At 55.9% G+C, this 26,421-nt stretch overlaps 1 protein-coding gene across 1 annotated transcript in view; it reads left to right on the plus strand.

The window, feature by feature from the left end:
- Window positions 1-26,421, plus strand: part of ZMIZ1 (zinc finger, MIZ-type containing 1) — a 181,133-nt gene that overhangs the window by 88,350 nt on the left and 66,362 nt on the right. Inside the window, exon 6 of the mRNA XM_005878445.2 lies at window positions 1,445-1,550. Coding sequence (XP_005878507.1) covers window positions 1,445-1,550 — 106 coding nt within the window. The remainder of the gene's footprint in view (window positions 1-1,444; window positions 1,551-26,421) is intronic.

Consider the following 26,421-nt stretch of genomic DNA (forward strand, 5'->3'; position numbering starts at 1 on the left):
GGGGGCGGAGGGGTGTGGGGGGGGGGTGGGTGTGTGGGGGGGGGGGGGGGGGAGAAGGGGGGTATGAGAACCACAGTACAGGAGAGAATAGAGCCCGTGGGAAAGAGGCCCCGGAGTGGGGGATGCAGGGGGTCGGGGGGATGGAGACCTCGGCATCAGGGGCTTCTGTTTGAGGCTGGGAAGCTGAGCAAACATTCTAACCTGAGAAAGTCGTGTTTCCTCCTTACAGGGGGTTCCCAGGAGATGGGGTGGGGAGGCCGGGCGCCGTTCCAAGAGGCTCCGGTGGTCCTGGGAAGGGGATCCCCGCTCCTCCCTGGTTCACCAGGGATATTCTCCAGGGTCTGCATTATTTAAATGAAAGGGTCAGCCTAGATTAGTGGTGTTCCCACCCTCTTTAGCCCTAGAGCCCTTGTAAGGACCCCTAAATAGAGAGCACGTGATGGGGAACTGTTCTAATGGCCACAGGGGCCAGGCCCAACCCCATGGCACTTCCGCGTGCCTCGGGAGCAGGTGGTCTCTAGGGCCTGACGGTGAGTCTGCCTCTCTCAAGAGAGAGCCCCACCTCTGGACTCCTTTCCCAGTCAGCCAGGGCCGCCCAGCTGCTTCCTGAAGCGACTCCATTTTCCAAGGTCCTTTCTTCTTAATAAGGAACCTAATTTGCCTGCTGTTAATGAGGAAGGCGGGCAGGAGGGAGCAGAGCTGGCAGGCGCAGGACACCTGGGAGCGGGCAGGGAGGGAGCGCTGCCTGATGGCCGTGAGCCTGTGGACCACTCGCAGGGCCCCCAGAGCACCCTGGCCCACACCGCTCCCCGGGACGGCCAGCCCTCCCGGGCCCTCCCCGCTCCCTCCTGGGCCGTACTTCTAGGTTCACGGGAGGTGGTGGGACCTCCAGGCTCCGGATATGCAGCTATTGGCGATGCCCTTACGGAAGCCGCCTGTGTGGAGCGGTGCTTGGCCCTGGGGACTGACCCAGGCCACGCGGGAGAGTGTACAGTTTCTGGGCTGAGGTCCGAGGGCTGCAAGGGGCTTGGCCCAGTGCTGAGCAGCGAGGAGTGTAGGAGTGTCTCTCTGGGCGACTCCAAGCTGAGGCTCCACGGGAGCCCAGTGTCCTAAGTCAGTGTTTCTCCTTCTGGGCAGATTCGAACTCAGGGGGCGGGGGGTGTCAGTGCTCTGGGAGGGGACCTTGCTTGGAGGATGAGGGTAGCAAGGCCCTGAGACGGTGGGTACAGAAGATCTATGATGATGGCGGGGAGGAGGTGGGCATGGGCCTCCTGGAGTCCGGGAAGCCTGGCGTGGAAGATGTGCTTGTCCGTGTTTGTTGAGTGACTGACGAGGCCTCAGCCTGCCCGCCTCGCCCATAAAATGGGCACATCTGCTCCTTGGGCACAGAGGCCTGGGGTAGGCAGTGACTCACCCCTGCCTTTCCTTCCCCTCTTGCTGGCAGGTGGTCAGTCGGGTAGCAGCTCAGCAAGGGTTCGACCTGGACCTCGGCTACAGACTGCTGGCTGTGTGTGCTGCGAACCGAGACAAGTTCACTCCGAAGTCTGCCGGTAGGTGACCACTGGGGGCTCCACAGACATCATCGGGATGTGGGAGGGGAACTGGACTCTAACCCAGGGCTGTTCGCCACCTCCGTTGGCTGGTGCCTAGGTTTACCCAGATGTGGTGTGAACCTCCAGGAGCAGCCGGGCTCAGAGCCCGTGGGCGGGACTTGTTCCTTGTCTCGGGAAGTATTCTTACCTTCGGGGGCACTTCAGGGCCAGCAGGTGGTCCAAGGCACACCACACCCAACAGCAGGCTAAAGGGAGCTGTACATTGTCTCATTTCATCACCATAGTGACCCCTGGGCATGAGCACTGTGATCATTCCCATTTTACAGATGAAGAAACTGAGGCTTAGAGAAGCTGAAGAGATTTCCCCAGGTCACTCAGCTGAAAAGTGGCCGAGCTGGGATTTAAGCCCAGGTCTGTACTCCAGAGTCATCATTCTTAACCCTGACACTCCACTGGAGTCATTCAAAAAAATTGTTAAATAAAAATAAATCAGCACATCCAGGCTTCTAACAGAGACCTCATGGCCCTGTCTTAAATAGAGGCCCTGAAGGAGGCAGGCAGCATTCTGTCTGTGAGGGCTCCATGCCCACCAGGCAGATACGGCTGCACACTCCCCACCATCCTCATCGCTGAGGCAGGGGTGCAGTGTAAGCTTTAACACTCCAAGGGCCTGTCACTACCCAGCCCGGCCCCTGCTGAGCGTGTGGTCTCTGAGCCTCAGTTCCTCTCCCCAGGAAGGCAGGAATGACCATGTGACCTACCTTGCAGTGATCACTTTAAGTTCTAGAAGTTTGTACAGCACCAAGCATAGTGTCTAGCTGTTGTTAACATTCTTACCAAGTCAGAACAACTTATTGAAAAAGAAAAAAAATCAATGATTTCTCCGTATAAGGATAAAATGGACGTTTTCTCTGAGTTCGTTGATAGGTCTTTGGAGTGGATGTAGAAAGAGCCTTAATGAAAACATGTAAAGGGCGTCTCGTGATGTGTTTTCCTCAGTCCTAACCTCTTGAATGAGAGTGGGGCTCCCTCTCAGGTCTGTGGCAGTCGTGCACAGGGTCGTGGGCACCTCTGAACCGTGGGGCAGGGTCTCCTTGGCCAGTCGCTGCTGTGGGATCCTTGGTGCGCTGGCCTGGGCTGAGAAGTCGCTGTTGTATTGAACTGCTTGCCAGAAATGCGCTTGGAATCTCTTAAGTGATGTCTGTTCCTGATGGAATCTGCAGTTTTCGTAATAACTTAAGTCAGTACAATTTTGACAAGGTAAAAATGGCTACTTATGCAAGAAACACATGCATCCATGTCTCTGTTAAGCACCTGCTCTGCACAGGCACCTGGCCAGGGCTGGGCTACATGAGAAATAAAACAGACTCGGCCCCACCTTGGCAAACTTGCAGTCTGGAGCAGGGATTGACGAACCTTTTCTGTAAAGGGCCTGATAGTCAATAGTTTAGGCCTCACAGTCCATACGAAAGCAACCAAAGGCGATATGAATGAGTGTGGCTAGTTCCAATAAAACCTTTTTCACGAAAGCAGGTATAGGCCATGGTTTCCTGGCCCCTGGTCTAGAGAGAGAGAGAGAGAAACATTGATCAGATAATCACAGGTGTATGTGCATGTGCATTTGTGTTATGTGTATGTATGCATGTGTGTAAATTTAAGCTGTGGTAAGTGCCATGAAGGAAAATTCAGGGATGCCATGAGACCCCTCGGGGGTGGCAGAAGGCTGAGTAAGAGTTGAATAGATGAAGGAGGAAGAGCTTCCTCCCAGGTAAAGGGAACAACCATCTGTGCAAAGGCCCTGAGGTAGAAGGAAGCATGGCTTTTGGCAGAACTAACGGCAGTGGTTCCAGAGCCCAGAAGCAGAAGTCAGCAGCAGTGAGAACCCACGGGGCCTGTCTTGAGGATTATGTCTTCGTTCTAAAAGTAATGAGAACATGGCTAAATTCTCATTTTGCAAAGATTGTTCCAGCTAGAAAAGAACAGGTTGCAGGGGTGGGGTGGGGGGCAGGAGGGGAACTGGTTGACAGATTGCTGGGGACATTAGGACGAGGATGCTGGTGCTGGACCAGGAAGGCTCCACTTCTTGTGGAGTTGGGTGGAGACAAGGGGATGAAACTAGAACAGGGCTGGGGAACATCTGGCACTCGGCCATGTAAGGCCCTCGAATTTTGGTCTGGCCCTGCCAAAGCATTAGGGCTGAGTTAATTAAATGTTTGACCACATATAGCAGGCTAATTTTTAAGTTGATAATTTTGCCTGGCCCTCAAATGATGTTATAAATATCCAAATAGCCCTTGGCAGAAAAATTGTTCCCCACCCCTTACCTAAAGAATAGGTCAAAGGCAAAACCAAGGCAGGAAAGTGTGTCAAAGGGTCAGGGGTAAGCAGGAAAGTGGGCTCCCCCAGAAGCCCCAGCTTTTCCCTGTCTCAGGGAGAGGTCAGGCCCCGTGCAGCCCTCCCTCATGGGTCTCTTATGGCCCTGCTGATGCGTGCTGGGTGCTCCCCGATCTTGCTGCAGCCCCAGCTTTGTAAGACGGGGTATTACCTACACCTATGAAGGAGGGAGCTAAACTCCGAGAGGCCTTGTGACTTGCCTGTTGTGACACAGCTCTCCTCTGCTCCTTCCCTGAGGCTTTGTGGGTGCATGACCTGTGTCACCCACCTCTGGTACAGCTGTGGGGGTCCCGTGGCCACCCTGCCCACAGCTGGGCCTGACCAGGCCCCTCCCAGCCAGGCCTCTGCAGCTCTAGAATGTTCTCTGTCCTCAGAGCCCTTGCAGCCAGCGTGTGCTGCCTCTCTGCCCTCCAGTCTTTCCGTCTCCGTCTGGGCTCCCACCATGTCTGATTGGCTTGTGCAATTTTCACCCTCCCGGTCTCTCCCCTCCTTTCTCTCTGGGGGTCTCTGATGTTGTCTGTCTGTCTCTGTCCGTCCTTCCCTTCCCTCCGCCTCTCAGACTTTCTCCTTGGTGTTTGTGTGTGCACACATGTCTGTGTGTGTGAGATGGTGAGTGGGTCTCGGGGGGATACATTAGGGTGTGTGTGTGTGTGTGTGTGTGTGTGTATCAGGGGAGCTGTATCTTTGTGTGTCTGTGTGTGTGTCTCCCCTTCTCTCCCTGCCTGCCTCCCCCACCCCTTCTCCTGCTCCCTCTCCCTGTCTGTCTCTCTTGTCAGGAGGCCAAGCTGGGGCCAGATGAGGGCTGGTGGGATGAGATCATGCAGTAAGGAGCGGTGCTTTGTCAGGAGGGATGGCGCTGGGCTGGGCTGGCTGTGCTCGCCAGCATTGGTGGGCTCTGGAGCTGGAGCTCAGGCCTGGGGGCAGTGCTCTTCGTGTGTGAGTGTGTGTGTGTGAGAGAGAGCGAGAGCGAGCGAGAGAGAGAGAGAGAGAGAGAGCAGACACTGCAGCAAACCGCCAAGTCAGGCGTCTCCACGTGGGCCCCTCAGATACCCAGCCCCCAGCTCTTTGTTCTGGTGCAGCCTTTAGCCTGACGCTCGCACACAGGAGCAGGCGCACACGCGGCGGGCAGGAGCCTCCTCCCTGGCAAGGTCCTTGGGGGCCAAGCTGCTCCCTCCTCTGCCTTAGTACGGAAGGTCACCTGGCCTGTCCCCCAGGACTGCAGCATGCCCACCCGCCCCCACTGCCACTGTGTGCCAGCCCGCAGCAACTTGGCAGGCAGCACAGAAATGTCAGCCTCCTCGGCACTTGAGCGGGCCCATGCCTGCTGGCTCCGTGGGCGCCAAGCACCAAGCAGTCACCACCTCCGAGGTCCCCAGGAGCCCTCTGCATGCCTCAGCTACTGTCCAAGCTTGAATGCCTGTGTCCCCTCAGCTGACCTCTGTAAGCAGCCCAGCAGCATGTTAAAATAATAGGAATGCCAGAAGCCAAAGGATGGGAGCCCGGGTCCAGAGAAGGGGGACTGCCCCTGGTCACAGCAAGGCAGACAGAGCCTGGACGAGAGGCTAGGGTGCAGGGGTGTGTCCTCATGCCCTGCCTGTCTCCCTGGGACAGGTCAGTGATGACTGGGCTTGCTCTCATCTGGGAGATGCAAGGCACGGGCTGGTGGCCAAGTGGAAAGTGTGGAGAGAGCAGCAGGTAGGGGCTGCCAGGGTGTCCGGGCAGCATCCTGGGAAAGGCAGCCTGTACGTGCCTGGAGAGGGAAGGACAAGGGAGCAGAGAACTCAGGAGGGGGGGGGGGGGGTAAAGAGGCAGCCCCTGAAACCCAAGGAGAGGAGCTCAACCTTCCTCAGTGAGCAGTGGAGAGGGTGGCTGTCAATCACCCGCCGTGAGCTGGAGGTGGCCCACCGACATCTGAGGTCCTACCGCAGGTTAGCTGCCTACGTTGGCTCTTCACTGTCCAGTCACATGCCTGCTTTTCAGTGGGGACCTTGAACCCACGACTCACTGGTGGTGGCTGACCCGCCGCAGGAGTGCCATGCTCCCCCATTGTCACCCACTGAGCATTTCCCACAGTTGGACACACCCAGGCCCTGTGGGCATGTGCGTTTCCCACCTCTATTCCAAGCACACCCTCACCTCCCAACACAGCCTGAGCCCTGGACCAGGAGGGAAGCCCCACAAAGTGGGTCGCTTGCTTGTGTTGACCAGCATCTGCTTGCTCCGGTTTCTCTGATGTGTTGACAGCGCCCAGGGGAGTGGCAGCAGACCCTGGGAAGGCGACCGAGACACACCCTGGGCCCTAGCCAGCCAGGGAGGTGAAGAATCAGGATGTGGTGGGCCCTGCCTTGCTCCTTCCAGCCTGGGAACCACGCCCGCCGGAGGGGCCCACACAGGTCTCTGTCCAACCTGGAGCCCTCAGCCCCAGGGGCTTCCACAGCAGTCCCAGGGCTCAGAGACAGACCCTGACCCCAGGCCCGTGGTGAGAGTCCCGCCTCCTTCAGACGGTTGGGGTGGACCAGGGCACAGGCATTGGGGGCCAGCCAGGTCAGTTCACCGCCTCTCCCCAGGCTCCTTAAGCAGAAGGTGGGTTACAAACCCTCTGTCTTTGAAAACAACACTTGCTCCCACCTGGCTGAACGAGGTGGCCTATCTCCCCCTTCACACATCCCCCATTGCCTCCCTATCCCCCCCCCACCACCACCTCTTGTCCACCCCAGAGCACACAGCCAGCCGCCTTCCCGTCACCATCACCAGGGAGGACAAATGGCCTCATTCAGGAACACCCTGCCAGATCTGTCTCTCTAAGACAAAGCTGTGCGCAGCTCTGCGTGAAAAACGGCTTGCGGCTGCCCGGCGAGCAGGCGGGATTGGTGGGTGCAAATTGCAGGGGATTTGTTAACGCCTGCGGCTCTCCCAGAGACAGTGGGCAGGCAGGCCCTCCCTTGCCCTTGAAATGCCAGGCCGCCTGGTTGGGCGCCTTGTCAAGGCCAGGGACAGACTTCCTCCTGCACATCAGCCCCCACCCCTCCTCATGTGAGCTCCGCAGAGCTGGGATGTGGGGGAGGGACCTGCCTGCCTTCCTCCTGCCCTGGCCCCTGCACTGCAGGCAGGTCCTGCTCAGGAAAGGACTCTGGACTTTATCGCTGGGCCCCTGGGAATGGACTTGCAATCAGCCCTGTTTAATGGACCAAACCTTTCACGCGCTCACCCCCTGCCAGTTCAGTTGGAGAGGCCACTGGGGCTCTGAACAGCATGCCCATTTTATAGAGGAGGAAACTGAGGCTCCAACAGGGAAGAGACAGACCCAGGTCACATGGCTTCCCAGGGCTGGAAGCAGGACTTGGACCGCTGAGTGACCTTGAGCAAGCAGGTGGGGTAGGTTGTCCTGGGCCAGTAGCCCCTGGCTCTCCTCCCCATACCCAGCTCCCTGAGGGCTGAGGCCTGGGATCCAGTGGCCTTTTGGAAAAAAAGAACAGTGGGAGGAGCCCATGTGACGGAGGGTTTGTGGACACATGGTTCCCAGGCTAAGGAATTGGGGGGAGGGGTGGCTGTGATGGTCCCTGGGGTGTCCGGCATGAACAGCCAGGAGGGCGCAGTGCCATGGAAGGATGAGAGGAGGCATATTTAGAAAGAGCTTAAGTCCCCAGAAAAGGGAGCTGAGTATTTCGGTGGCCACTCTGCAGCCATTGCAAACGAGCTCTCCCAAGAATCATTGCCATGTGGAAATGCTTGTGACGTTCGTTTTTTTAGAAGGGAACAAAAGGGGATGTTCTGTATGACCTCAACCAGGTACGAATACATAGAAGACATATATTTATGTAGGCACAGGAAACAGAAAACGGAGGGGATATACCCAAACGTCTACCTACAAATATTGAATCTCTCAGGTCGGGTGGGGGTGACTCGATTCCGCACATTTTCACAGGGAGCACGGGTTCTGTTTTTAAGCAGAAGCAGCGAAGGTCGTTGTGGGTTCTTCCTGAGTTTGGCTGGAGTTGGCCAGGGCGGGGGAGACAAGAGCGCCCTTGTCTGCGGCCGGCTCAGCAGTTTTCCCAGTGCCGGCCTCTCTGGTTCCCCAGAGCCCGGGGCAGGCCTCTGCTCGCGGGGAGGCTGCTCTTCCTGTCTCCACGTCTGCTGCAGGATTAGCTCATCGCTGGCTCCCCCACGGAGCCGGGCTGTGCAGGGGCAGTGCTGCCGAGGCCCAGCTGCTGCATGTCTGCTGTCCAGACCCGTCCTAAGTGAGGATGGGTGGCCGAGTTAGACATCCGCCCCTGGCGGGGGTGCCTGGGGGTCCTGACAGGCGGTGCAGAAGCCTCTCGACATGGGGCTGCCTCTCTTACCTGCACTCGGGGACTCCTCGCCCTGGCCCCAGGATTGGGACAGGGGTCTTCAAGGGACGGGAGGGATCGATGAGGCACATGGTAGGGAAAGGCAAGGTTGCTGGAGGAGCCCCCAATGAAATGATGTGTCTGAGTTTAGGTTCCACCAGATGCAGACCCTGCGACGAGACTTATTCAGGGGGGTCCAAGAAAACACTGGTAGAGAAGCAGGGAAAAGAGATGGGGGTGGGGGGGGGGGGGGCTGGTGAAACGTGTGGTTAAACAAGTACCTGCTGTGGGGCCTGCAAGGAGCTCTGGGAGACTGAGTAGGATGTGGCCTCCTCAGTCTGAGAGGCAAGGACGAGGAGGCGTTGATCCAACGTCGGGCGTCCACTGTGGGTTGAGGGCTGCGTGGGGTTGGGGCGTGGAAGCGCCGTGGCTGAGTCACGCGCACCGTGAGCAGCGGGCGTGAGGAGGCGCCTGGGCTCCTGCAGCAGAGGCCCTCCCAGCACCAGTCACTGCATCCCAGCCTTCTTCCCGCCGCTGCCCAGTCCCACTCGTATTAGGGTCGTATTCTCATATTGTTTCTCGCTCGTTTTGACCTCAAGATGGGCATTTTTAAAGGAAACTCTCTATCTTACATCACTACCACAACTGGCAGACCAGTGTCCCTTGCCCCAGACACTGTCAAATTAACGACAACAGAGACCGCCCTGTGTTGGGTTTAGCCACAGGTTCCGGTTCTGCAGCTAGAGCCTGGGCCAGCTTTCCGCCCGTTAAAAGCATGACGGGGCTTTAGGAATGAGACTCCCCTCCTTGAAATAGCAGCATCCCGGGCACGGGAGGAGAGCTGGCGTGGTGGTGGTTTCCTCACTGGGTCCCACGGCCACCGACGCTGTCTCAGGGGCCCCATCCTCTAGGCCACACCTGAAGGTGCCTCACTCAGAGGACAGAAGTGATGAAGCCATGGGGGTCTGGGGGACACTCTACCTCCGTCTCCCCTGGGCGGCAGTGCCCTGCCCAGCATCAGTTTCTTCCAGTCTAATGCATCTACACCATTTCTCCACCTTCACAGCAACAGGAAGTGTGGTGAGGTCACGGACATGAGAATGCCTCTCAAAATAAAAAAATATTAAAAGGGAGTTGTCTCTACATCCTCACCAACACTTGTTTGTTGGTCTATTGGTGGCAGCCATTCTGACAGATGTGGCTTTGATTTGCATCTCTCTGAGGATGAGTCACGATGAGCATCCTTTCATCTGTCTATCGGCCGTCTGTATGTCCTCTTTGGAGAAGTGTCTGTTCAGGTCCTTCGCCCATTTCTTAATTGGATTATTTGTTTTTTTGGTGTCGAGTTTTATAAGTTCCTTATAAACTTTAGATATTAAGCCCTTATCAGACGTATCAGCCAATATGTTCTCCCACTTGGGGTTGTAAACACACACTACAATATACAGATGATGTAGAATTGTATACCTGAAGCCTGTATGATTTTATTAACCAATGTCCACCCCAATAAATTCAATTAAAAATAATTTTTTAAAAGAAGAAATTTTGAGGACAAGGAATGATTAGCGTCTTGTGCCAGGCCCACTCTGCACTGAGCACAGGGGCTACGAATACATATAAAGGCACCACACACAGTCACTCTCAGGGCTTGAAATCAACGAATGCCCCATTCTGCAGGGGAGAAATGACAGCCATCCTGTACCCAGCACAGCCTTTGATACGGCCTTCCTTGTCCAGTTCCATGAGACCCCCAAGACAGGCTGATTCCCACTGAAAGATAAGGAGACGGAGGCTCTGACGGATGGGGAGGTGGCCCGGGCAGGGGCAGAAGTGGGACCAGAACTTTGGCTCTCCTGCTTCTCTGCAGGTGTCCCCCGAGGCTGACAGCCTCTGGGGAGATGCAGGGCCACAGGGTTATCACCCTACTGGCACCCAGGTTGCCACCTGCAGCCACCGTGCTGCCTTCGGCTGCCCAGGCCAAAGGGGCATTGGGACAGAGGTCCAGCCAAAGCAGTTCCCTCCGACCCAGGCTGCCCTGCAGGTGCCATGGCTGCCCCTACGAAGTGAATAACGCCATTGGCAGCAATTAATTCCACAGAGCAAAGAGCCAGGTAAGAGGATTAAGGGAGCCAGAGCCTTGGTTTTAAGATGGAGCTTAGCATTCTCACCCCAGAGGAGGGATTTCGTGGGATTCGAGGGTGTGAGAGTGAAATGGAGCAGGGACTTGGCAGAAAGTGGGTGTGGTGGTTCTGGAACTTTTTAAGCAAGCACTGCAAGCCACAGCCTTGTAAATACTTTCTGGGTGAGACAGGCAGGCAGGAATTAACGATGGGCAGGTGTCTTCAGTCTTGCCTGTTTAGCCTTCCAGGGCCAGGGCATTTGGATTAGGAAAGAAATCTGATGGTGACAGTAAATGTTTGATCAGCATTTTTCCAGAACCAGGCACCATGTGGCGCATCCATGAACTCACTTATCCCACGTGATCCCAGACCCATGTCTCCTCTTTTTCCAGAGGAGGAAATGGGCTTTAGGAAGAGTGGGTAATTTAACCAAGGCCACTTGGCTGCAAAGAGCAGGAATTGTGATTCAAACAAGACTATCTGACCCTGAGGCCATAAGCTGCCCTTTACTGAGCAAGTTGACATGAAATCCTGGAAAAGGATGGTAATGGCTCAGGCCAGCTTGTCATGGTTACCTGAAATGCTTTCAGGGGGAGTTTTTTTTTTTTTTTTAATCTACTTCAGAGAGGAAGGGGGATGGAGCAAGAGATAGAAACATCAATGATGAGAGAGAATCATTGATCGGCTGCCTCCTGCAAGCCCCCTACTGGGGAATCGATCCTGCAACCCTCGGCATGTGCCCTGATGGGGAATCGAACTGTGACCTCCTGGTTCATAGGTTGACGCTCTCAACCACTGGGCCACACTGGCCAGGCAAGTTTTTTGGTGTGTGTTTTTTGCGAGAGAGATAGGAAGGGGAAGAAAGAGGGAGAGAGAGAGAGATAAGGACATCAATTTGTTGTTCCATTTATTTATGCATTCATTGGTTGATTCTTGTATGTGTTCTAACCGGGGATCGAACCTGCAAACTTGGTGTATCAGGATGACACTCTAACCAACTGAGCTACGCAGCCAGGGCCGGAGGTGGAAGCATTAAGTACAGTATTTGATGAGATTTGCCCTTGTTGGTGGGTTAAGCACCCACCCATCTTTGAGCTCATTCAGTATTCACGGCCCCAAGTGGTGAGTGGCAGAGCCCTGCACAAAGTGAACATGCAGTACATGTCAGCTCTTACTGCCGCATTTCTTGGTCGGCCCCAGTTTCAAATCTATTTTCCAGAAACCCTTCATCTGTTTCATAGAGACGAGCAGTAATTAAAAGCCCAGAGTCCCACCCAGCCCTTCACCTGTCAGCCGTGTGACCTCGGAAAAGTCACTTAACTTCTCTCCACGGTCACCTCATTTGATAAAAGGTGATAATAATAATGCCTACATCATAGTTAACGTGTATACAGGCTTAGAATAAGGCCTGGTGTCTAGTAAGTGCTGTATACATGTTAGCCATCTTCTTCCCACATATTGGCACTCAGACTTCCTCAGGATGCCCGTCCTACCTGGAGGCAGCTGAAAACCCTGTGCCTGATGCTGCGCCGTGGTGTGAGGTTTGGAAAATATGGAACTTGTGTGGGTAGGTAGGGCCAACGTAAATACCAACCACATTCATCCCCAAGTGAGTAGAGGAGTGGGTCCTCTTAACTCGGGCAGGGCACAGCCCCTTCCTGAGGCTCCAGGCCAGAGCCCAAGGCTGTCTCCAGGACAACAGAGGCTCAGTGGGGGTAAGAGCACCTCCTTTCTCCAAAGCAGAGGAGGGAGGAGAGGAGAGGAGAGGAGAGGAGAGGAGAGGAGAGACAGAGAGAAAGAGAGAGAGAAACATCAATGTGAGAGAGACACATCAACTGGTTGCCTCACACATGTTCCCACAATCGGGGCTGGGGATTGAACCTGCAAATGAAGTATGTGCCCTTGACCAGGGATCGAACGCACAATCCTGGAGGAGAGGAGAGGAGAGGAGAGGAGAGGAGAGGAGAGCTGCGGGAGGCTGCACAGGGCAAGCAGCACCTGTCTGTGCCTTGGGCTGGGGAGATTTGAGGGCCTGTGTCTCATCAAGTCTCCCAGCAACCCTTCCCAAAATTCCTTCAAGAGAGAAAGTCACGTTTAAAGTGCTGTCTATTTAAAGTGCTGTCTATTGAGCTCCTTCTTCATGCCAAGCACTGGCTGGATATGTTACGAACATCAGCGCTGATACAATGGCCCAACCCATTTTATAGATTGGAAAACTGGCACACAGAGAGACTTCCTAACTTTCTAAAGCAACTCAAATCCTTTGTGTAAGAGGGCAAGGAATGAATGAGTAGATGGCTCTGAATGGGTGGCTTTATGCGTGGCCGACTGAAGAGGTGGAGGCAAGAAGCAAGAGAATGAGGACGGAAGGGTGTGGACCAGGATGGAAGGGCCTGCCCCAACTCCAAATACTTGCTCCGTCTTCTGGAAACTGTGGGTCTCAGCCTGCGGGCCCCAGCTTGGCTGACCTCCACAAGTCCGGTGGCCCTCGTGTGGTCCACTAGGATAGGGCTGGTCTCAGGACATGCACAACCTGGGGGCAGCATGGGACAGGGGTCCAAACTCAGGTTTCAGGATCAGGCTGACTGGTCGCTGCTTAGCTCCATCACTTCCATGGTACATGTGACCGCGGCCAAGCCTCCCAGCCTCTCGCAAAAGAATGGGTACAAAGTACTTAGCACCAGCTGCCATCGCAAAAGGGCTTCGTGCCTAATTGTTCTGATTCTGAAATCCTGCCTTGCCATACAGGCTCTTAGATCTATACTTGCTGTGTGGCTTTATGCAAATCACTTCACTTCTCTAAGCTTGGGGTCCAGCCCATCTAAAATCCGAGTCTCCTGGCTGGAGAGGCAGGGATTCTGTTTCCGTGGCAACCCATCTGCCTCTCAAGGGACCATCTGGATCACATCACCCTGGCAAGGTGCTGCCCAGGCAACCAGGTGTTTGTGTTTTGCAGTGGAAGCCCTGCACGGTGGTAATTCTCCTCGCTGGAGACAGGGTGGTGGCCAGGCAGGTGGCTGGAAGGAAGCATGGCCACCTAGGCCAAGTCTGCCCTTGCTATTCCTGGGCCCAGAGAGGAGCAGACCCCAGAGCTCGGGGCCTCTGGCCAATGGCTTTCCTTGAGGAGCTATTTGTTATCAGTGGCTTCCTTATATTCCTAGGCGCATTTCCTGGCTTGTTGAGGCTGGCCAGGTGGGAACCGGTGCCTGGGGCTGGGCTCCTGTAGATCATTCCAAAGGACCCAGTTTCACCTGTTTGGGATGAAGAGCACCATTGTCTACAGCAGGAAACAGGAATTACTGGGGGCGGGGGGCAGGGGATTAGGAGTCTGCCTTTGAAACAGGCACATAATTATAACACCAGCGAAACTCGGTGCAAAGGATAAACGACTTCACCCTTCCACAGTGCGGCCCGGGCACTCATTTATATGCTGACGTGGTGATTGGCACTTAGGGAACCCTCCAGGAGCTCACAGACCTGGGTGTGCTTAGGGAAGGCATAAAGTCACAGACCCACATGAGCAAAGGGGGGCGCTGAAGAAGAGGGGAACCTCCTGGGCCAGCCACTCCCAGCAGTAAGTTCCCAGCCCCGAAAGGTTGGAAAACTGAGGGTCAGGGCAGTGATAGCCCGATCCACCATCACCTCACGTAGGAGAGCCCCTGACTCCCCCACCGGGAGAGCTCTGGCCCCTTTTCCAGACACGGAAACGGGAGCTCAGAAAGTGACGGCCATGCCCGGGGTCTCAGCAGGGTCAGGACAGGGTCCCTCTGCCGCCTGGTGGGTTGGCTGCCCGGCAGCTCCGTGTCCTGGAAGCCCAAGGCCTCTGTAAGCTGAGCAAAATAGTCCTCTGCCTCTGCCCTTCCCTCTCTTCCCCTCCTGCTCCTTGTTTCACTCCTCCCTCCCCTCTCTCCCTCTCTCCCTCTCCTGCCCCCTCTCTTCTCCCCTCTATCCCTCCCTCTTTTTCCTTCTCTTGCCTTCATTGCCTTTGTCTCCCCTTTCCTCTGGGGACTGCAGCTCAGCTCTGCCTGGAGTCCCCTGCATCCTCTGCCCTGGGGCCCAGGCTCACTGTCCACAGATGCCCCCGATCTGCCCCAGCCCAGGCCTGGACGGTGCCCCCGAAATGCCTGCTGCCATTTGGTGCTGCCCCCTCCTGAGCACCCTCAGCTGAGGAAGTGACATAATTGCCTGTATTGCCATTTCCTCCAGGCTCCGTGTGGTCTTGAGCCCACTCTCAGATGTGCACCCCAGATGTTTAGAATCACTTCCTCCCAATTAAGCGTCTGCCCGGAGGCCGGGAGGCAGGGGGCCCTGTGTGTGAAGGGCTCACGTCTGTGAGATGGAGCTTGGGAGAGAGAAGATGGGAGCGCGCCCTCCCCGTGCAGGCAGCAGGCAGGAAATGGGTGTGCTGTGGTGCTCCGTGGGGAAGCCGAGTGCAGGGAAGTGTGGCCAGATCGCCGGCTGCTTGGCTGTGAGCCGCTGTGGAAGTGAGGCTCTTGGGTGGTCTCCGGGGGAAGACTGGTGTGCCACCCCCGGGGGACAGGGCTTCTGCATCTGGTTCTTCTCCTCCCACCCCAAATGGAGAGAGAACTGTGAGAGAGAAAAAACAAGAACAGAGGAGGACAGGCACTGCCCCTCTAGAGAGAGAGGACAGGGGGTGTGGAGGTGGCCTTGCAGAGGAGGGTCTGTTTCCTCCAAGGCACTCTTGTCCTGGTCCATCAAGGCTGGGCTCTGGGGTCCAGGGGTTTCCCCTTGTGCAGAAAAGGCTGCCTCAGCTCAGTGTCACAGACCCCCATGTGCTCACAGCCAGGAGCTGACACAGGAAGGCCCTGGCTGGCTCTGGGGGATCCAGCGCCCCCAGCAGGGCAGCCTCTGTGCAGGGGACCACCTGAGACCACACGAGACACATGCCCAGAACTAGCAGGGCTTCCAGTTCGGCAAGAAAACTCCAGAGGTTTTTTACGTCACTGACCACCTCTTGTTTGAGACCCAGCGCTGACCAGTCCAGCTGTAACTGCCGCTGGCTCTCAGGTGGCTGTGGAAGCAGGGACTTCAGTCTTGAGGACCAAGGCAGAGACAGGTGGGCCGTGCTGATGGGAGGAGGAAGGGTCTGTCTGTAGAGTCCATGGGACTATGTCATCTTCCTTGAATACACAGAGACCTCATGCCCTCTCGGCAGGGGAGAACTGGGGCTGAGGAGCACCTGAGTGGGGCTGGGGGTGGGGAGGGCAGGACCCGTTAAGGTGTAGTAAGCACCTGCATGGCAAGTATCCAGCCATGGAGGTAGGCCACACTGGGCTTGCATGCTGCTCCCCTGCTTTCATGCTGTGTGGCTGTAGGTCACGGACACCACCTCTCTGAGCTTTAGCTGTGGCAGGAAATGGGGCTAACCATACCTCCCTCCTAGGGTTGTTGGTGTTGAGGATTACATGGGATGATGTGGGGGAAGCTGTGCCCTGCATGGTGTGAAAACTCAGTATCCATTTGCCACATCCAGCCGCTGAGGTGAAACCATTAGGTAGAGAATACATCCCACCAAAAAAATCAGCTGTGAGAGGAAAGAAGGCTGGGTTGGGGAGGAGGGTGCTCTGTGCTGGAGAGGAAAGGGAAGCAGGAGGACAGTGCCTTTGGGAGAACACGGGGCCTATGATAAGCATAAATAATAAGTATCGATAGGGGTATTGTTTTTATTGCAACTATTACTCTCTGGCGTGGAGGTCAGAGTGCAGGGGGCCTTTCAGGATCACCGGGCCCAACCCCCTACTTTTATCTGAGAGGAGCCTGGCACAGAGAGAGGGAGCCGTCATCCCAGGGTCCCTCATTGTACCGGGATGGGCTGGCATGATAAAACACCACGAATACGCTTCCCAATACTACTAGTACTGGTACTCCCAGGACCGCTACGGTTACTCTGATGCTACCATTATTAATACTGCCATGCTAAACTTCTAATACTCCCATTATTCTACTACTACACCTAATCAATTAAAGAGTTAACTTGTATTGAATCCTTAACCTGGTCCATCTTTACAAAGATATTAAGAAAAAACTGATACTCAGAGAGGTTAATTACTCGCTTAAGGCCACACAGCCAGCAAATGGCAGGGCTAGAATTAGACCCAGGCAGTCCTGCTCCAGACCCACACACTTGGGTGCCAGGTCAGACCACCTCCCAAAAGGAGGCACGAGGCCAGAGGCTTGACAAGCCCGAGTCCTAGATGAATGGAGGCCTAATGCATTCTGGGAGCAGAGCTGCCTTGTGAATTAGCCCAGTGGGCAGCTGCCTCTGTCCTGCCTTATCTCATGAGCCCTGAAATCCCACCATTCACATGGTTTTCTTTGGATTAAAGTACTTGACCTTCTGTAAGTTAGCCTTGTTCCTTCGCTCACAGCTCAGTGAGGCGCAGTGAGGCCAGGTCCCAGATTTGGGCAGGCCTGGCTTCCAGCTCTGGCTCTTGGCAAGCTGAGTGACCCTGCGCCTGTCCCTTTACCCCCCAACAGTGGGATCTTGTATCTGCAGCCCCAGCTCAGGGCCTCAGAGTGGACCTCCTGCCCATCCACTCTGGGGGCCAGTTGTCCGGAGGGTGCGTCTGCCCTGCAGCATCACTCTAGCTCCCCTGACACTGAGGGACTCCTGGCAGAGCCCCAGGTGCAGTACTTCTTGTAGATGAGACCCTCACCCCCAAGACTCAGGCCAGAGGTGGCAGAAAACCAATTGACTGTGTCTGGAAAAGGCCCAGAAGGCACAGGTTATGCAGCCGCTCATTCAGCAAACAGGTGTGAGCACCACAGTGCCCTGGGCCTGTGCTGGATGCTGGGCAGTGTGCGCGAGGCGGCTGTAGCCCTTGTCCTCCGGGAGCTCCAGACTTGGAACAAGTGCCCTTCGCCCGTGATGTAATCCTTGGTGGGTTCTGCAAAGGCAGGTAGAGGGGACCAGGAGCCTGGGAGCTCACTCAGCACTGTCGGGGAAAAGGAGGGGAGTGCACCGGGTGGTGACGGATTCCTGATGATGTAATCATTGATGGCTTCTACAAAGACAGGTAGGGGGGCGGGGGCATGAGCCTGGGAGCTTAGAGAAGGCTTTCTTGAGGAAATGACCTTAGCAGGAAGGCTGCAAGGAGAAAATATGCCCAGAGAGGAGGCTGGAGAAAGGCATTCCAGGCAGAGGGAACAGCATGTGCAAAGGCCCCAGGTGCAGAAGGAATGTGGGTTCATATTTCCTCTCTACATCTCTGACTTGGTGTCCCTTGTGCAACATGCTTCCCTCTGAACCTCAGTTTCCTCACCTTTAGAATGGGAACAGTGACACCAGGGTTCCAAGCCACCTGGGGGTTAAGGGACATGAAGGTGCTAGTTCCTGGCACTGCTTCCCTGAATGCCTACCTAGGCAATCTGGGGACTGCCTCTTGGCTCCTGGCTTCCCACCATCCGAGGTCTCTGTCAGTCCTGGTTGTTCCTCAGTGCAATTAGGTAATTAGGCCAAATTCAATTACACACCACACTCCCGGGTCTGTCTGGGGCCCGAGGGGGGCATGGGCTCCCCTTGCTGAGGGGGACCAGTGTTCCCAGGGCTGCAGCTTTCTACCATGCATCCCAGAATACTGCCTGCATCCCAAATGGGGAAACTGAGGCAGTGAAGAGGCAGTACTGCTTGGCCCCAACCATAGCATCCTAAGGGCTGAGATCCCAGGGCTGATTTTTTTCCTTCTTAAGAGCCCCAACCCATGATGCTGGCCATGGCTTGCCCTGCCTTTCAATTCATCAAGGGTATCCGGCTCCTCATCCCCTTGGAAAGGTCCCCAGATTGAGGGCGAGGGGGGAGGGGTGGCGGGGGGGAAGCTTCCCTGCCACCCTGGGATTTGTAGCAGTTTCCCTTCCCAGCTGCATGCTGGCACCCAGACACTGTTCAACTATGATTGCCAGTCGTTTTGGAGGGAGAGCCTGCCTCCAGTGAAGGTGAGCAAACCAGGGATTACAAATGCCTGTAAGGAACTTGTTGGAGGCACCCAGACAGGAGCAACCCAGGTTGAGGGTTGCAAAAGGTCCCTTCCAGAAACTATGCATGAGACTTCCAGGGCCTTGAATGCCTAAGGAACTCAAACTTGAATTTGAAACTTGATTCTGAGAGTACTGGGGAGCCATGGATGGTTTTAGACAAGGGAGTGACATGATCAGATTTGTCTTTTAGAAAGGCTCAGCAGGTAGAGGAGGAACCTAGGGGTCAGAGGCCAGGAAAACCGTTTGGAGGCTATTTCAGGGGTCCAGACAAGAGACTACTGGGATGGAATTGTGCCATGTGGAGAGGGAAAGGATGCCTATTGCCCACGTCATGCTCAGGCCACCCACAGGCTGGGCCTTGAAGAACACTTGGTTACGCGGAATCGTTCTATGCTTGACTCTCGAGTTATTGCTTCTGAAGATGGTGCACAGCACCTTTTTTGGGGGGAAAGTCTTAACTTTGCATTCACTTAACTCGAAAATGAAAGTGGTTTCATGGGGTGTTTATTTCTAATCACAAAAATAATACATACTCCTTGTAAACAATTAAGAAAATTATAAAGAAAGTAAAGAATAGCTGAAATCCCACTACCATGGGATAACTTGGTGAATAACCATTATTCAACAAATATTTGTTGAGTACCTACTATGTGCTGGGTACAGAGCCACTGAGGATATAGCAGTGATCAAAACAGACAAAATCCCTGCCACTTACGGAATTCACAGGGCACCAAAAATGATACGCCTACAGATGCCAGTAAATGGACAAGAATGGGAGCATAATGGGCCCTCTACTTTGGAACTGGCTTCTTTGCCTTAAGAGGACTACATGTGTTGTAGGCATCTTGTCTGGCCTGCTCTGGTCTCTATAGGAAATCAGTGGTGGTCAGCTCAGTAGTGACACTTCTTGGGGCTTTCTCAGCCGGACTTGGAGAGACCAGTGCCCTCAGCAGCAATTTTGATCCAGCACCTGCACTAGATGTCGTCACTGGGGGTGGGGGGGTAGCTATGGCCCAGAGAGAGACAGTGACCTGCTCTTGGTCACACAGCAAGCCCCCAAGTCTCTCTCCCAGGCAGAGTCTATCTCAGTTGGGCACTTGGCGTCAGGCAGAGGAGTGTGCTGTTCCCACCTGCCAAGTTCAGCTCTGCAGATCCTGATTGCAACATCAGGCCTCCCACTCCTTGCCCTGCCCTGGCGGCCACTTTGGATTTTCCCCAGACAGACATTCCTACATGGCCTGTCTGCTCAAGTCCAAAGCCCCAGGGAGTGGGGGACACCTGGGACCACACTGAGGAGTAAAGGAAGCCACTGGATCCCTGGGCTGCCAGGGGCTGGGAGCGAGCAGGCATCTCACTGTCAAGAGAGGAGGGAGGGGAGTGCCCCTGGTGATGTCGGGTTCCTGATGAGCTGTAATGAGCTTAGGACGTTTGTACAGCTTCTATCTACTGCTGCCCAGAACATACTGAGGTGCTTCGGCGTGCTTCTCAACCACCCTTCCTCTGCTCGTACCAACCGTAGCACCCCAAAGCGAGTAGAGGCTCTGTAGGGGAAAGTGCTGGACACAACAGGCCCTGCCAAGATTGGGGGCACAGTGGGGTCAGATGCTGGGCTCCAGCAGCCACTCGACCCTAGTGTGGCCCCGAGCCTGCACTCAGCTCTGGGTCAGACTGTGTGTGTGGCCTTAAATCCTCCCTCCCTCCATTCCCCCGCTCCCTGCTGAGCCCATTTCTCCCTCTGCAAAGTGGACGGCATCCTCCTGGGCCTGCACAAGCCTTTGTCTGGGGAGAATCAGGAGTGGAATTCTGCTGCCCCAGCCCAGATGGGAGGTGTGCTGCACAGCCAGGCAGTGAGACAGACAGACAGACAGCTTCAACAGGAAAGGAAATTGCCTTTCCAACTGCAGGGAGCTTATGTCAGTCCAACCCCGGGGCCATCCGGAAGCCCCTGTCAAAGCTGAGTCCTGGGAGAAGCAATAAAACCCCAGGACTGCTGAGGCATGGACATTCGAGCTGCCTTGCTGTCCCTGGCCTTCAAAGGCGACTCCAGAAATCAATGGGGAAAGATTCATTAGAGGCCTGGGTGTTGCGCTCCCACCACCTCCGGCAGCCCCTTTGTTAGCCGGCCCGAGCTTCCTGTCTGAGCAGGCTGCCTCCACTGAGAAACAGCCATGTTCTTCCACACAGCAGGCTGGGGACCTGGGCTCTGGGTGGGCGGGCAGGGGAGGCAGGGCTCACAGACCCTGCTGCTCACTCATTCGTTCCTGACCCCCTCACTCATTCAGGCAGCAAATAGCACACATCTGCCTGGCACATTCCAGGTGCTGTCGAAATAATCTGTACAGAAGGGACAAAAGTCACCGTCGACAGGGAGCTTGCCTTCTGGAAGGAAGACAGAGGGAACGAGAGGAGTAATTCACATACACCAGTCATAAGTGTGAAGGGAGAGCCAAGTCAGGGACGAGTTGCAGCAGGGTGGGCCAGTGTGGCTGAGGAGGGCTTCCCCAAGAAGGGGTCACCTAGCGAAAGCCTGCAGGAGGCAGGAGGAGCCTGGGACCTGGAGAAGAGCTGCCCGGCAAACCCCTGAGGGTGCATCTGGGGCAGCGGCAGCCAGAGGGGCAGCAAGGCGGGAGCAGAGTAACCGGGGGAGGAAACGAGGTCAGGGGGGTTGAGTGCCAGGTCACCGGGGTCTTGTGGGCCATAAGTACTCGGGTTTTGCACTGACCGAATCGGAGCCACTGGAGGAAGGGATAGGAGCCGAGGATGATATGCTGCAACTTCCGTGTCACAGCGTCACCGTGGGTACTCATTGCTGGGGCTGCCGTGACAAAGACTCACAGACCTTAAACCACAGAAACATACGTCTCACAGTTCTGGGGGTGAGACGTCCAAGATCAGGGTGTGGTATTGGCCCGGCCATGCCCCCTCTGATGACTGTAGGAAGGGTCTGTTCCAGGTCCCTTTTCTAGCTTCTGGTGTCCCTGACATGTGGCTCTTCACGCGACATTCTCCCTGTGTGCATGTCTCTCTCTCTCTCTCTGTCCAAGTTTCTGCTTTTTATAAGTCCACCAGTCATGGGATCAAGGGCCACCCCAATGGCCTCATCCTATTTCCAAATAATGTCACGGTCACAGGACTTCAACATCTTTGGGGGACACAGTTCCACCCACAACAGCACACTCCCAACCGCTGGAGAATCATCACTGTTACCTCCTTTCGTCCTCCCTAGGACCTGGTGTTAGGTGTCCTTGCTCCCATGTTACAGACGAGGAGGCGGAGCCCCAGGAAGCCTGAGTGACTTGTCCAGGGCACCAGCTAGTCAGCACTTGTTTCCTGAGTCTCGCCTCCAAACCCAGGCCCGTCCCTTCCCTCCACAGCTCGTTCATAGGGGACATGGACACTTCCTTCCTGATCCACTCTAGCCCGTTTGCCGGCTTCTCTGCCCACATGACATCCCGGTGGCTGAGGGGCTGAGGGCACCCCAGTGGCACGGGCAGACAGCCTTGGGGGTGGCCACCTTCCCAGCTGAGCACGTAGAGAGGCGGCAGCTCTTGGAGAGTGAAGCCACCTCTGGCCATTTTGTACCTGGTTCCTGGGTTCCCTCCCCTGTCCTCTCTCCTTCGGCCTGGCAGGAGGCTTTCCTGGGCCCCCACTCACCTCGCAATTGTAGGGCTTCTCGGAGGTGCGGAAAGGAGGTGTGGGGCAGGGGTGAGTTCTGTTTTCTTAGTGAAATGATAAGATTTGGGCAGAAGCCAAATGCAGACTTCTGGGAATGCAGGCTAAGCTGAGGATGAGGGCCCGGTAGTGGGTCAATCCAGGACAGGGGAGGGGTGCAGTGGCGAGGCGGACCCAGGAGGGTCTCCTCTACCGTGTCCTCCAGCCCACCTCAGGTGGCGTCCCAGCCAACCCCAAATGCCAGGTGGTTACTAAACACAAAAGAAGCACAAGGAAAGGAATTATTTCAGGACACGCGATGTGTGCTGGAAAGGATGTAAAAGGAGTCAGGGGCATCACTGTCAGCACAGCCCTCTCTGTGTGGCTGTGTCGGCCTCTCTGCTCTGGGCCGCGGAGCCCACCTTGGAAATGGCGTGCGATGGTTACCGGTGCACTTGCAGTCCGATTGCTGGGTAGCGTAAATCCTGCGGCGGGTGGTCTAAACCTCTCTGTGCCTCGATGTTGTTGTCTCTAGAGTAGAAACAATAATCACACCTTATCAGAGAAGCTTGTTGGTGAGGACGGCGTGTTGATACTTGGAAAGTGCCTGGACCCGAGCCTGGCAACCAGCAAGCACTCTGTCACCGTGGGTTCTGTTATTCCGGACCCAGTAGGGGCCTGGATCCGGCTTCGGGCCCAGCTCTGTGTCCCAAGTAGGAGTGTGCCCCCCTGCTGTCCCGGTGTGTGGGCAGGGTTCTGAGGCCTGGGGGGACACCTGCCTTGGCCAGGAGCTGAACCTCAACTGTGCCTGGACAGGCAGAATTGAGGAGGTTGACTAGGGCAGTGGAAGGAAAAGGGCAGAGGGAACAGCATTATCAAAAGACACAGGCGTTTGTGCCTGGTCCCCTCAGAGGTGAGAGGACAGAAGCCCCAGAAAAAGGTCCCTGGAAGCGGCGCCCCTGAGTCAGCACCCAGGGCCGCTGCCTGAGCTGTCGGGGAGACTTGCTCCGGGGCCTGTGTGTGTGCTTTTATCCACTCCTGCCCTGTGCTCCCTGCCATGCATTTTGAAAAGGACCAGTTGTCTGAAGGTGGATGGCCTAGGACCTGAGCTCATGCCTGTCACACTCACCCACAGACCTGCCCAAGGCCTTCTTGTCTACCTCCCTCTCCCTGTGAGTGCTTGAGCCTGCACTGCACGGGTGACATCTCTGAGTCCTTGGGTTCCTTATTGAGACCTACTGAATGAGCAAGGCCTGAACCAGGAAGACAGAGTGCCCCAAGAGCCACCTCTTGGTCTGCAGTCTCAGGGGAGGGAGCTTGGCTTTTGTGTGCCCCTAGGCCTCCCACCACGCAAAGCTCTGCACTGGGGCAACCCAGCCCTGAGCCACTTTCCACCCCAGGGTGACCTACATCCTAGGTGGCTTTACCCTTTTTCTCCGTACTGGCCTGCACAGCTGGTTCAGGGTCTGGGAGCCCCATCCCTCTGTAGGTGAGCTGGCATCCTAGAGGGGGCTTCTCTCACACCCCAGACCCAACCGAAGCAGTCCCCTCCCTCCAGGGCCTGGTGGGTCCTGTCGAGGTGGGTTCCACGTGACAGGCTAACCCAGCTGGGGCAGCATCCTCCCTCCACCCTCCTCCCTTCCTGGCTGCAGAGCTGTGATTTATTGGCCGCCCCTCCTCAACAGGGCTCACAGCAGGAGGAGTTCAAACACGCGCAAGAAAAGCCACCCGCTATTGATCCCCGAGTCAGGCTTCGCAAGCGCTCTGGGGCATTCATCAAGGAGCCAGGGCCCCGGGGCGCAGCTCTCCCTTTTTTCTTCCTTTCTTCTGCCTCCCAAGTCATTCCCCGGGCTGGGCCCCCCTCGCTGAGGTCACTCGGAGAGCTCACAGAGCGACTAAGCGCTGAGGTGGAGCTCCTTTGTCTGCGCCCCTTTCCTGTAGATCCTTATCAAGGCCGGCGCCCAGGGGGTGGGACGGCCCACTGTGGGCCCCAGGCTTTTGAGCAAACCTTTGGAAGTTAGAAAAGTGGAGTTGGAATGTGAAGTTAGTAGGGAGAAGCCTTTCTGAAGCAGGAACTGGTGGGAGTACCCGGATTTCCTTAGGCTGGGAAGTGTGGTATTGAGGAGAGCTTGCTACCAATTGGGCAGGAGAGGTGCCTGAGTGGGGCCCTGAGCCGACCTGGAAATTAGCATGTGAAAACCCTAGCTTTGGCTGGTGAATGCAAGCTTGAAAATATTTTGTTTTCCTAATTACTTGGGGGAGGGGGGTTCTTACCTGGAGAAAGTACAAAACTGTAGGTCCCAGGCCAGAGAAGCTTAAATGTTAGCATATCGATGCTCTTCTACACCACCCTAGGGCTTTTCCCTGAGTGGGTCCCTGGAAGGTGGGGGAGGGGGACTGGTGGGGCCATCTGTTTCCCAGGCAGTGCCTCCAGGTGTGTCCCTCTGGTATAAACCTCTGCTCAATTCCAGGAACCAATTGTAGCTCAACCTATCGGAGCGGTTTTCTGAACTAAGTGCCTGGGGCTGGCCACATAGCACCAACACATACTGGGTATTTGAAGGATGACCCTGCGAGTTCTAAACCTCGGGTCCTTGGTGGCTCAGAACTATCATTGCACAGAACTTCTAGGGAGGGAGGTTCCAGGCGGAAAGTGACCTACTTGCTTGAGGTCTTGGCTGTTTGGATTCTGTATGCAACCCTGACATGAGGTTGAAACCAAATGTTAGAAACCGGGACCGAGACACCCATCTCAGTGTTTCTTCTGAAAGGCGGGCCACATTGTCGTGCCCGTCTGTTTCTGGGTGTCTCGGCCGAGCACTGGGCTTTGGAGTATGTTGTCCTGAGGGTCTGCAATGGGCACTGGGCCAACCAAAGAAAGAGGAGAGTTCTCGCTGCCCACAGGGCTTTTCCCTCTGGGACCCCAAACCCCGGTGGGGCTGCTTGGGATGGGCAGGACCCTAATGAATGTCTCAGCAAATAAAGGATTGTCCTCAAGGAAGCCTTTAGAGGAGTTGAGATGAGCAAAGGTGGGTTCTGTGCTGGGCAGAGAAGTTAGTCTTTTTCCCCTGGAGGCCCTGAGCTTGGCCCCCAGGAAGGGGACGCCAATTAATCTCTCCTGTAGGGAGCTAGTTCTTGTCCAAAAGGCAGCGTGTTATAAAGTCTGAATTAGTCCATTTAACCATCTCCTCTCAGGGGAAACCCCCAGGACAAATGCCAATCCCAAAAGAGGTATTTCAAGCATCAGTGGGTGGGATTAGAGCCTGCTAACCGTTTATGTCAAACGAGGAGCAAGAAATAATTTTTGGGTAAGTGATTTGTCTCCTCCACTTCCAGGGTGGGCAGTGGGACCCACCGAAGGTTTAGGGGGCAGCCAGAGGCTCCGACTGAAAAGGGGTGTAGGGGGTAATCCGGAACGAAGTGGGAGAAGCAATGGCAAAGGCTGGTGAGCCTGATCAATTTCCTGAGATGGCGGGGAGAGCAGTGCAGGGCACTCCAACAGAGATTTTAAGGACGGCTCTGGCTACCTTTACTTAGAGATGAATGATGGCGTCCCGCTTACCTTCCTAATTGTTTGGGGCAGTTAGGTCACCATTCAAGAAACTTTCACTGGCGGGTGGGCGGGGCCGAGGGAGAGGGCTATAAAATAGCTTCTCCCCGGGGCCTAGGGGATGATAGTGCTGGGAAGTGCCCACCAAAGAGGGAGGGGCGAAGAGCCCTTTGGGGTAGGGCAGCGGGTGGGCTTCCAGGGGTGTCTGCGGTGCGGAGGGGTACACCTGGGCTAAGCTCGGCTCAGTGCCAGGAGCTTCTGCGACAGACAGGCTGGAAGGAAGAGGCCACGGCCACCACAGGATGCAAAGTCAGGAAGGCAGTAGCTCCCGGGGAAGGGCGGGGCCTCAGGCAGCTGCGGCCCCCGGCTTCCCTATCGCCGCTGGCTGCAGGGCACAGGAACTCCCCGAAGTCGAGGAACTCGAGTGTACGTGCGCCCGCTCATCCAGCCCCGGGCTCCACACTCGGAGAACCCCAGGGTGGCAGGGGCCCCTGTGCCTGGGACGATGCCATGCTGCCTGCCTCCTCCTCCCCAACCCGTCCCGAAAATCCTTTAAGTCGACGTCGCAATCCGAATCGCCCAGTCGTGCCCGCCTCCTCCCCTCCCCCGGGCCGCGGCCGCCTCTAGGCCAACTCCCTCCTCCGCCTTCACCACGCGGGGTACCCTCATTAGCATGACCACTTGGGATGACTCGCTGCGGGGGGGTGGAGAGGCGGGAGACACCTGAAGTCATCCCCCACCAGCGCCCTACCGGTGGCCCCCTCGGGGCGACAGCGCTTCGGGAGCCCCACTTGCACTAGCGTCGCTTCCAATTAATTGCCTAGGCGGAG

The sequence above is a fragment of the Myotis brandtii genome, unplaced genomic scaffold (assembly GCF_000412655.1).
Source record: "Myotis brandtii unplaced genomic scaffold, ASM41265v1 scaffold560, whole genome shotgun sequence".
In the NCBI taxonomy this organism is placed as follows: Eukaryota; Metazoa; Chordata; class Mammalia; order Chiroptera; family Vespertilionidae; genus Myotis; species Myotis brandtii.